General features: G+C 35.0%; 2 protein-coding genes across 2 annotated transcripts in view; both read left to right on the forward strand.

Annotated features, from left to right (window-relative positions):
- Positions 1-12,890, forward strand: part of LOC107485867 (uncharacterized) — a 46,137-nt gene that overhangs the window by 26,188 nt on the left and 7,059 nt on the right. The gene's annotated exons all lie outside the window — the stretch shown is intronic.
- The window catches only part of LOC107485868 (disease resistance protein RPV1), a 96,804-nt gene continuing 84,665 nt past the window's right edge, over positions 752-12,890 (forward strand). The window contains 1 exon segment of the mRNA XM_052259908.1: positions 752-1,080. Coding sequence (XP_052115868.1) covers positions 903-1,080 — 178 coding nt within the window. The 5' untranslated portion in view covers positions 752-902.

Genomic DNA, 12,890 nt, shown 5'->3' on the forward strand with positions numbered 1-12,890 from the left:
TACGGAGTATATACACGGCACTTACCGCCTAACTGATTTCTAAAATAACAGACTTATAATTAACTTGCCACCACTAATTATCTTCTATTCAGTGATTGCAAGATCCTTCCACGACCTTCGAGTCATTAGTTTTTACTTTTTAGTGAATAAAGAAAGAACTGGAAGTGTAAAATAAATCATGTCTTGCTAAGAAAAAATAAAGGGGTCTATACTCTTATATCTGTTGTCCAACCAAATTAATTTCCACGCGCTCTCTGTTGGCAGTGATGAAGGCACTTCCTATACGAAATTCCCTTTGCTCTTCAGTTTTCACAACTTGAATTGTGGAAACAAGAAAAAAAAGAAACTTTTTGGTATATTCGGTATTATATTATAAGTCAATTTTATAGTGTTTTTTATTTGGTGTTTAATTTATTTTTATGATAAATTTTAAATATTTTAATTTCTCTATTTTTAAATTAAATATTAATTATTTGATTTTTTTAAACAATTAAACAATAATTTTTAAATACTATAACATACACCGTTATATTATATGATAGGTATGTGATGATTGTAGTTTATTCTTTACATTATTAAAAATGAGATTCAGTCAATTTAATTTAACTCTAAAAATTTATAAGATAAAAGATGTCTTATATTTATAAATTATTTAGAGACTTTATTCACAAAAGTGATGAGATTTATAATGCAATTTTTTTATGTCTAGCAATAATAATCTTTATAATGTTTCCTGTCTGCTTCATTTTTCCCACAGAGCAGCGTCCACCTCACTTTCCTTTCTCTCTTGCATACGACTTTTTTAAGTGATCTCGTTAACTCTCTGAATCAGTCTTCAACCAAACACAACTCTTGGATCTTCTGTGCACATAGAATTCAATTCTTCTTGAAGCTTCTAACAGATGGCATCCAGGTCCTCTTCTGGTTCAATTCCACTACCACCGCCAAGAGCATGCACCTATCACGTGTTCTTGAGTTTCAGGGGTGAAGATGCTCGCGGACGATTCACTAGCCATCTCTATGACGCCCTCAACAGAAAGGGAATCACAACCTACAGAGATGATAACAATCTTCGCAAGGGTAATGTTATTTCAGATGAACTCCTCAAAGCAATTGAAGAGTCTATGTTTGCAGTCATAGTTCTGTCACCAAACTACGCTTCATCCACATGGTGCTTGGATGAGCTCTGCAAGATCCTTGATTGCAAGAACAAGCTGGGACTACATATGGTAGCAGTGTTCTATAGTGTGGAACCTTCTGTTGTAAGGCACCAAATAGGGACCTTTCAGGAAGCTTTCAAGAAGCACGAACAGAGACACGACCGTGAGAAGGTTCAAAGATGGAGGGAAGCGTTAAAACAAGTTGCTGATTATTCTGGATGGACCTCCAAAAATCAGTAAGCTAACTAATCATTAACTTACGCTTGTTATGACTACAATTTATCTGCTATACACCGTTCAAACTTTTAAATTCATAATCTAATCAAAACTAAAAATAATTTGTACTATTAGATTGGGATCATATCTCATTTTTAACAAATTGTATAGACTAAATTTTAGATCTACCTTTTATTATTAGATTATAATAATAAAATAGTATTATTATAGATTAGTTAACCTGTGTCATAATTTAAAGTTATCAAATATGTTAAGTATACGTAAAAAAAATTATTTGTATGAAATATATATTGAAATATAGTATTTTTGTGAAGTAATATATCTATTTAATTTATTCACAAATATATAAATTGACATTGTGTTTGATTTTTTTTGTACACATAATGTTTTTGTAAATTTATTATTGTCTTTAGCAAATATGTTAGTTAAACTTTTATTATTGCTATTATTATTTTATTAATATAATTAATTTATTATCTGTTTTAGTTTATTCATATATTATTACTATACTCAATTAACATCTTAATATGAAATTTATTTATTTTATTAACTTAAGTTATTTTATTTTCTAATACTAAAAGTTTAAATATTTTTTATACCTAATAGACCGCAATATTTATAACATATTATTAGACACCTGGTTAGTATTCTTAAAATGCCATTTGTTAGAAAAATTATTTAAAAAAGAAAATTAGTAGTGTGGAGTTCAGTGTGGTATAATTTGTTTTCTAATTCTTTTTTTTTTAACTTCTCAATGATAGTATACTATAAAAATTTACAAGAATATAACGATAAGAAGAATTACTCTTCTTCTTTCACAATGAATATAAAATTTTTTCAAAAAAAAAAAAAGTTATGATAGAAAATAATTAGAGCATTTATCTCTTTTATATTTCGATGAACAAAAATTGATACAGATAGAATAAGTCAATCGGCAAAATGGTTCGTCAAATTTCACTAGCTAATCAAATTAGTCTCTTCAAACTTTAAATTGAAGTCGTTGTGTTCTAAGTTCTAATCTAACTATCAGAACGTCATCCTCTCATTCATACTTCCTCTTGATTCAAAACTTTACAATCAGATTATAAGATTATTAGATAATTTGGATATGCCAATTAATCACTTATTAATTAACAATTGTTTGAAGACAAAATCTATAGGTCAAGTACTAATATAATTCATATTAGGTATTAGGGAGACTACTTTAATAGAGTACCAGTTTGATCAAGATCAAATTCATCCAAAATGGAAAAGTGGAAAAGTTTGGCAGAACTAAGAAAAAATTAAAATATAATCAATGTCAAATTAAAATAATAGAAAAATTTAAAGAATTATTTTAATTATTTGATCTAAATAACACATTAATTTTACATGTGATAAATTGAAAGACTACCGTAGCTTACACAACAAATTGAAATGTCAGTCAACTAACTGAAAGATCGTCCTTTATAAACCCTTTTGACTTGATGCTAATGCAGCAATGCTCCACTTCATACCTAATGCAGTATAGAGTCATTTTGTGTGTAGATGTATTACTTCTAATCTAAGTAATTGTATTGGTGTGATCTGTACGTGATCCGCAGTTTTCTAGTTCGTGGGAAAAAAAGAGACTTTTTTTTTTATTAAATTGCCTTGTTCTCTTTTGTATAGTTTTTCTTTCTCCAATAATTTTTTAATTTATTTTAATAAAATTAGTTGTTTTGCTTTATTTTTCTTTTGTCTTGCTAGACTTACAAAGAAATTATTTTTCCCTGAATAGAGATGAGGCAGTACTTGTGGAAAAAATTGCTCAACATATCCATGAAATATTGATTCCGAAGTTGCCCCCTTCAATGAAGAATCTTGTAGGAATTGATTCAAGAGTCGAAGGAGTGATTAATCTCATAGGTCTTGGGTTGAATGATGTTCGCTATATGGTTATATGGGGAATGGGAGGCATAGGTAAAACGACTATTGCTAGAGCTGTCTTTGAAACCATTCGAAGTAGATTTGAAGTTAGTTGCTTTCTTGCCGATGCAAGGGAGCATTGTGAGAAAAAAGATACTGTCCACATTCAAAAGCAGCTGCTTGATCAAATGAATATAAGTTCATATGCTGTTTATAACAAGTATGACGGGAGGACAATAATTCAAAACTCTTTATGTCTCAGAAAGGTACTTCTTGTTCTTGATGATGTAAATCATGAAAAACAATTAGAAGATTTGGCTGGGGAGAAAGATTGGTTTGGTCCTGGAAGCAGAATAATAATTACAACTAGAGACTTAGAGGTGCTAAAGGGACCAGAGGTGCATGAAACTTATAAGGTTGAAGGATTAGTGAAAAGTGAAGCCTTTAACCTCTTTTGTCTGAAAGCCTTTAAACAGCCAGACCCTACAGAAGCGTTTTTAGATTTGTCTGACAAAGTGGTCAAGTACAGTGGTGGTCTTCCATTGGCACTTAAAGTATTGGGTTCCTATCTTCATGGTAGACCTATTGTGGTATGGCATAGTGCTATTTTAAAAATAAAGAAGTCTTCACATTCTGAAATTATTGATGTATTAAAAATAAGCTATGATGGCTTAGATTCAATGGAAAAGAATATTTTTCTGGATATTGCTTGTTTCTTTAAAGGACGTGGGAAAGATTATGTAACAAAGATATTGAAAGGATGTGGTCATGATGCTGAAATTGGTATTGATATTTTGATTAATAGATCATTGGTCACAATAGAGCAGGATAAGTACGGGAAGGATACTCTCAGAATGCATGATCTGATTGAAGAAATGGGCAAACTTATTGTAAATCAAGAATCTCCAGATGATGCTAGTAAGCGAAGCAGGTTGTGGTGTTATGAGGATGTTGATTTTGTACTTACTCAAAAGAAGGTATGCGTCGTTTTTTCTCAACTATAGGATGCATAGAATTAAAATAAGAATTTGACAATGTATTTAAAATTTTATCTAAGTAACTAAAATCTTATTTTTGCTTTTATGGTTATCTCAATCAGTATAGTTTTTTCCTTGGTTTTTTTAATTGTTTATTTATTTATGTGTATTTGTAGGAAACTGGAGCAACTCATAGCATCGTACGTAAGGTGTATTGGGACACAGAAGAGGGTGAGAGAGAGTATAGGGAGATTAAAGAAAATTGGAGAGATTTATCTTTCTCAAATATATGCCAGCTAAAACTTCTCATTTTAGATGGCGTGAAGGCTCCCATTCTCTGTGATATTCCTTGTACATTAAAGGTTTTGCACTGGGAATGTTGTCCAATGAAAACTCTACCCTTTACAGATCAATGCTATGAACTTGTTGAAATTGATTTATCTCATGGCAGAATTGTAGAGTTATGGAATGGAAAGAAGGTAGACATTTTCATCGATAGTTCTATCAAATTTTATTACAATAGCATTTCCAGCAAAAATAGTAACCATGTGATATTTCTTTTGTGTTTTCAGGTTCTGAAAAAGTTAGAACACTTGAATCTGTACTGCTGTAAGAAGCTGAAGCAAACGCCAGATCTTTCTGGGGCTCCCAATGTTAAAACACTTAATCTTCATGGATGTGAGGAGCTGAATTATATTAATCCATCTCTTGCACACCACAAGAGACTTGTTGAATTGAATTTAGGTAAATGTATTCGTCTTGAAACACTTGGAGATAAATTGGAGATGAGTTCACTCGAGAAACTAGATCTATATGAGTGCAGTAGTTTAAGAAGACTGCCAGAATTTGGGGAATGCATGAAACAGTTATCCGTTCTTATTCTAAGATTTTCAGGTATAGAAGAGCTACCCCCAACGCTTGGAAAGTTGGCTGGCGTGTCTGAGTTGGAATTAACTGGGTGTCACAAGCTTACTAGTCTTCCCATCCCACTTGGATGTTTCGTTGGCCTAAAGAAGTTGAAGTTGAGAAGATTCGTGGAGCTTAGTTGTGTTCCATACACCACTCATGGGTTAGAGTCCCTCGAAGTTTGGGATGATTATGACAGCCCAAATGTTGTTGGATTTTTGTGTTCTCTCTCTCGCCTGACCTCTTTGAGTAGCCTAAAATTACATGGAGGGTTTAGCATATCTAGAGAAGTGTCGACCCTTTACTATGATCTTGGCCACTTAACGTCGTTGACGGATTTGGATTTAGAGAACAATGGTTTTTTAAGAGTTCCAATATGTATCCATGCACTTCCCAGACTTACACGTCTGGATCTATGTAATTGCTATAATTTGGAGGTTTTGCCAGAGCTTCCATCAAGTCTAAGAGAATTACAGGCACAGGGCTGTGAATCACTGGTTACATCCACTGTAAATGATGCTATATCAAAAGCTTGTTGTGTCTTTGCAGAATCAGCTAGCCAAGATCGTGAAGACCTCTTGCAAATGTGGATCAGTGGGAAGGAAATGCCAGCATGGTTTGAGGATCAGGAAGAAGATAACGGAATATCAGTCTCATTCCCTCATAATTGCCCTTCAACTGAAACCATCGCACTTGCTCTCTGTTTCCTATTACAAGGTGTCATGTACTTGCCGGAACAGCCATCGGTGATCTGCAATGGTAAAGAATTCATAAACAAGAGTGTATTTGATGTGGTTTCTGACCGCCATTCTGAGACTTTGTGCATTGTCTGCGTGAATGGTTACTATTTTAGTAACATGTTATGCCAAGACAATCGCTTCCAACTGCAATTTCCCAGTGATTATGATCTAATCCGAGTAAAAAGATCTGGAGCACGTTGGGTGTGCAAGCAAGACATTCAACATTTCAAGCAGTTTGGCATCTCGCAAAAGAACCCTCACCTCCTCTCTTCGCTTTTCATTCCCGCAGCACTTGGTTCTCATAGCTCATGACACAGCTTTCTCAATTTATTACTCGTATGATTGCAAAATTTAGATCTCTTCAGCTAAATGGTTCCCCAGATTCGAAGCTTTTGACAGAGCTCATTGCATCCATCCAACTGCCATGTGAACCCCAGAAAGGAATGTAAATCTTGGGCACAATCAGAACAAGCAAAGGGAATATACATATATTTGGGGATGATATTGGTTGTTCTTTAGGGGGTGTCACAAATGCAGACAGGTTCTTGTGCTTATGACATTCGGGCATTTGTTTTTGATGGAGAATTATATCTACTGAAGCTCTCCTTTCACTTTTCATGTTGCTTCAGTTAGCCCTCAAAAATCAGGTAATTGATTCTATTTTTTATGGATCTATCTCGCTTGGCTTCATTTAGTTGAAATTATTCAAGCCCAAGATCAATTCAGTTTGTATAAATATGGGCATTTGAAGTTTGTTATTTAGTTTGTAATTCTTTTTCTTTCAACTTTTGTAAAAAATATGTTGGGTTCTGATAGAGGAGAATTTGTATTCTGTGATTACTGGGGAATGTGCACCTGTGTTGAATTGCGTGTTTCAAATTCTGGATATAAGAAAAAGGGGGATGAGGAAGAATATGAATTGAGCATTTGGAGGTTGTATTTGAGTTCACGTGTGATGGCTTTTCTAATTTTGTTTTTCTTTTTATTGAATTTCCTTCGAAAAAAATTTAATCTTGGTTTCATGTGTAAATCGTTGCAATGAGGTTATAGCGATTCTTTTATTGGGTTGGAGGGTTTCAGGAAGATGGTGCTTGAGATTGACAATGTTTGAATTTTTTTTTTCGTTGCTGCAGCATAGAGTGAGATTGGCAAGCATAATGTGACAGATTCAGATTCATTACAGAGTGAAGGAGAAAATCTGCAGACCATGGTGAGTACCAATGTCAACTTAGTTGCCAATTGATGGTTTCAGTGGCTAAGAGAAGGGGGAGTTGAATCTTAGTCCCCTTTTTTTGGTTGATTATACTTGCTGGACTTAGAGGAGACTTTTCTGTTTTTAGCTCGTCCCTAGTCACGAGACTTTTTCATTTTGTCTCGTCACTTGGCACGAGACATTTTGGTTTTTGCTCCTATGCAGTAGAAAACAGAATTGGAGTAGGAGAGAGAGAAAATTACACCCAGATATATCCTGGTTCAGCTGCTAAGTGCAGTGCAGCCTACATCCAGTCTCCATCACAACAATGATGGAATTTCACTATAATCAACCAGATTACAAACTGTAAAGTGCTAACCCAACTTACAAGGGGATTCCCACAGAATCATGAAACACAACATAGATGAACAAAGGAACTCTAAGGACATCTATGGCTTTTTCTTTTAATTTTGCACTCTCTGCCTTTTTCCGCTCTATGGCTTTTTCATACAAACCTCACTGTTTGCCTTTTTCCATGAGACTCAAGACATGACAAAATTAAACAGAAAAATACTAAACAGAATACATTAAAGGAGAAGAAAAGCTGTAAGCTTAGGTAGCTCTGAGACTTCTGTGCCTTGCACTCTCACTGCTTACTTCTAACTCCTTGCTTCAAGTCATGGCTGTTCACCCCTTTTATAGAGGAGTGAAGCCTCCATAGTTGAAACCAAAAATCAAACCAAGCTTAACTTCTTCTCCAAGAAAACAGAACCGGTTCGGCCACATAGAGAGAGAAGAGATAACCATGCAAAACCCAACATGCAATTACCTCTAATCCTTTCTTGATCATCACTCTTCATCAATCCGAGCTCTCCATCCTTGGCTTGCTCTCCAAGATGGATTTCTGGCCCTTGATGCTTCATGATGATGATGACTTCATCTGCTTCAATCTCTGCCTCTTCCATCACTTCGCCACTCTAGCTACTTCCTGTGGTGGTTGAGCAGAATCAAAGACAAGTCATGCCTCCAAGAATCTCACTTTGCTGGCCGAATCTTCTTCTTCCTTTTTGAGCATGAAGAGCTCGAGATTTCCTCACCAAATCTTACCATTCTTGGTGAAAATCTCAGTCACAGCTCATTTTGAATTTTTTATGTTTTCTTGCCATCATTGTGATGGACTTGTAGCTTGTTCTTCCCTTGCTTCGGTAGCTCCATTTTGCTTTCATGGAAGCCATTGTTTCCTGTGTAATAACCGAAGAGAGAAGGAAAGAGATGAGAGAGAAGAGAGAATGTGAAGAAAAGCAATTCAAAGTGATTAAACAAATTAATTGAAGATAGCTTGCTTTTACTTCCCTGGGTGGCGTGCAGCACTAATCATAATGATTCCCATCAAATCAAAGTCAAGTTCTCTCTCATGTTCCCCATGCTAGTTAATTAAATTTCAAATCCTTCCAAAGAGTGAAATGGAATCCGTTGGAAGCATTGAGGCTTTGCTTCATGGATTCGGATAAAGCATGGAAACTTTCATTAATGTTGGGCTTGGTTGCAATAATGTTTATTCTTGGCCCAACTTGTAACATTTGCTTTCCTGATGGATTTGGATCAAGCATAGGAAGCTTTCATCAAAATCAAATATGGACTAAGTTACAACAACATTGAGCTTGGCCCTTTTAATGCAACAATTCAGCTACATAATAGAAAACACGTAACAAGGCTGATTGTTGGTTTTAATTTGGGCTTGCATCAAATTATTTTAATTTTCGGCCCAAATAAACCTGCATTATAAAATTAATTTAATCAACATTAAATCCAAAATTAATTTTGCAATTTATCATATTAATAATGTTTAGTCATCACAAATATTAATTTAGAGTTTTCCAAACTCATCAATCTCCCCCTTGATGACAAACATTATTAAAATTGAAATGGAAAGAAATTTAAAGATTGAGTAAAGAAATACTCCCTTTGAATTTGAATTTCTCCCCCTTTCAAATTGTCACATAGCTCCCCCTCAATATATGCCATTTTTATCAAGGGAAGCACTAACCTATAACAATTTAATCAAGCTTCAAGTAACAATGTTATTCAACATATTTATTTTGAAAATGTTGAATGCTTGATTTATGAGCAGAGTTTGGTGATAATCAAAACTCATTTGTTATCATAATTGATTTTCTGCTCAATCTATTCACACAACAACTGATCACAAAAACAATGTTGTTCAAAATATTTTCCAAAATATCAGAGCCATATTATTCAAGTAAGGAAAATATTTTTGAGTCACACATAATCAAAATGTGGCAGTTAAATATCACAGTTTAATAAACTGCCAAAAATAATTTCAGTTTATCAAGGTAAATAAGATATAAACATATTTTACCAAGATAGTTCAGAATATGCATATCAATAATCAAACATTTTATATCATCAAATGCATATCATAATCAAATGCCAAAGGCATTCAGCAGCAATAAACAAATGCAAATTCAACATGCATTTCCAGCAGCAGTAAACAAGGGTGATCATGAATTTTCATTTGAAAATTTCATCCCCTGTTTTGAATTTCTCCTTCCCCTGTTTCTGTTTCAATTTTTTTATTTTTCTCCCCCTTTTGTCATCAAGGGGCACCTGCACAAAATACTTACTACATAACAAAATATTCATAATAAAGTAGTAAGAGTGTATCAAAGTATCAGAAAGCAGTGAGTATCAAGTCATGCTTCTACAAAAAAAGATTGAGCCTAATGGAGCCAATATCAAATAACAGTTAAAGAAACAGTCATCAATCATCAGAAAGATTGAATTCAGAACTAGAATCTTCTTCATTTTCCCTTGTTCCCATTTCTTCCTCAAAGCTTTGGATCATGAAGCCAACCCTTTCATGACATTTTTTCCAAGCCTTCTCATTTTCATACGCCAATTTCCAGGCAGCCTTGTGGGATTTGAACATCAATTGTGACATGTTGCGAAATTCATTGAGAACTTCCCTAATTGATGCAGTCACATTGGATGGTTCAGGGGGGCGACTCTCAAGATCGCTGAGTGATGGGTCAGAGGGCATGGTGCGCTTCCCTTTCTTGCTCGAAGCTCCTCCTCCTCCTTTAATCATTGATACCTTGTTCTCAACCATTTCATTAGACAAATCAACCTTAAAATACTCAAAGATACATGTAAGAAACATTCCATAAGGAAGATTAGCCTTTTTTGTGCTTTTATCTGCCTCCCACATATGACGTATCATAATATAAGCAAATGAGATTGGAGAAGAGGTAATAAGAGCAAATAAAATAATAGAGTCAGAAACTGTTACTCTATGATGAGAACCACTTTGTGGAGTGAGAATGTGGGTGATAATGCGGTGTAAGACTGAGTTCTCGGGACCAAGTGCTCGATGGGTTGGGATTAATCCATCTAATCCAGAAGGGTTTGCACAGATTTGTTGCAAAACCGTTTGTTGTGAGACTCTAACTTGATCATCCCATTTGTCAGTCATGTACACTTTCGGTCTTTCATCTTCATATCCAAGAGCAGCGCTTATGGTTTGAGGAGTGAGAGTCATGTAGACTCGCTTGACATAAGAGTGGATTGAGCCATCAATCAAGCGCATGTTTGCATAGAATTCCCGGACCAGCCCCGGGTAAACCAGTTTCTGAATATGAACCAATGGGGTCCATTTCAGTGCTTCAAACATAGGAGAGAAGTTGATTCCTCTTCTTCTTCTTCAACTACAGGTTGCTTGTTCTTTCCTCGGCCTGAACTTTTGTGTGCAATTACTTTCTTTCTCATGGTGGTTGTTTGTTTGGACGGTGGTGAAGGAGAAGATGATGAGGTTGAATGAATGTGGATATGAGTATGAGTCTGTGGAGTAGGAGATTTTTGAGAGAGAAGAATGCGTTCACTTTTTCTGGGGGCGGTTTTCTTTTTCATGGTGAGAAGAGTGTATGGAGTTGGAATATGAAGAGATGGCCGAAGACATGGTAAGTGGAGGGAGGTTACAAGGCATTAAATGTTGATTGAAGAGAGATAATGGAGAAGTTAATGACCATTATGACACGGTTATTAACCAAAGGAGGTTTCAAAAAGAAGTTTCCTTGAATCAAGGGATTAGTTGGAAGGAAAGATTTGATTTGACAATGTGATTTTTCCAACAAGATTTGAAAAGACAAGTAAGAGATTTTGTGATTTTATTTTTCAAGGAAAGAGAAATCAACTTAACGGTAATGATGGGTTCAGAAAGTGTTAGGTGGGGCCCATAAAATTTATTTCTGCGTTGCCTCCCCCTTAATCATAGCTCCTCCATCATGCATGCATTTTTATCTCGTCCAAACCTATGAGATAAAATTGAACAGAATCAAAATTTCAAAAATTTTCAACAGAGCTTAAATCAACAATTCCCAAGCTTTTTCTTAATAAATAGAATCTGTCTTCACAGAGGGGTTTTGTAAAAATATCAGCAAGTTGTTCTTCAGATTTCACAAATTGAATATCAATAGTACCCTTTTGCACATGTTCTCTTATGAAATGATATTTAATTTCAATGTGCATAGTTCTTGAGTGCAAAACATGATTCTTTGAAATATTTATGGCACTCATATTATCACAAAACAAGGGTATACTATTGATTTTTAATTTGTAATCTTCCAATTGTGTTTTTAACCAAATTAATTGTGAACAACAAGCAGATGCGGATATATATTCAGCTTCAGCTGTGGATAGAGCCACTGTGGCTTGTTTCTTGCTTGACCACATGTTGAGTGAGCTTCCAAGGAAGCAACACATGCCGGAAGTACTTCGTCTATCCACTCTATCACCCGCATAATCTGCATCACAAAACCCTACTGCACAAAAGTCATTAGTTTTAGGATACCATAAGCCATACTCACTTGTTCCCTTAATATATCTAATGATGCGTTTAACAGCCGTGAGATGGGATTCCTTTGGGTGAGATTGAAAATGTGAACATACACCCACACTTTGAATAATATCCGGTCTAGAGGAAGTAAGATACATTAGTGAACCGATCATTCCTCTATACCGTGTTTCATCCACATCTTGGCCATTATCATCCTTTTCAAGTTTAGTGTTAGGATGCATTGGTGTTCCCATTGGTTTGGAATTTTCTAAGCCAAATTTCTTTATTAATTCTTTTGCATACTTGCCTTGGTGAATAAAAGTGCCACTAGGAGTTTGTTTAATTTGGAGGCCAAGAAAGAAAGTTAGCTCTCCCATTAAACTCATTTCAAACTCACTAGTCATGAGTTTTTCCAAACTCTTCACACAAGGACTCATTGGCTGATCCAAACACAATATCATCCACATAAACTTGAACAAGAAGGATGTCATCATTAGAAACTTTAATGAACAAAGTAGTGTTGGTGGTTCCCCTTTGAAAATGATTTTCCAACAAGAAGGCACTAAGCCTTTCATACCAAGCTCTTGGAGCTTGTCTAAGACCATAAAGAGCCTTAGTTAATTTAAAAACATGATTTGGAAATTCTTTATGTTCAAAACCGGGGGGTTGAGCCACATACACTTCTCTATCAATAAAGCCATTAAGGAAAGCACATTTTACATCCATTTGAAATATTTTGAAACCTTTATGGGCGGCATAGGCAAGAAGCAACCTAATTGCTTCCATTCTAGCTACCGGAGCAAAAGACTCATCAAAATCTATTCCCTCTTCTTGATCGTAACCTTGGGCCACTAATCTAGCCTTGTTACGAACAACTTGTCCATCCTCATCAAGTTTATTTTTAAACACCCACTTAGTACCCGTAACTTTCTTACCATC

This window comes from Arachis duranensis, chromosome 4 (genome assembly GCF_000817695.3).
Source record: "Arachis duranensis cultivar V14167 chromosome 4, aradu.V14167.gnm2.J7QH, whole genome shotgun sequence".
Lineage (NCBI taxonomy): Eukaryota > Viridiplantae > Streptophyta > Magnoliopsida > Fabales > Fabaceae > Arachis > Arachis duranensis.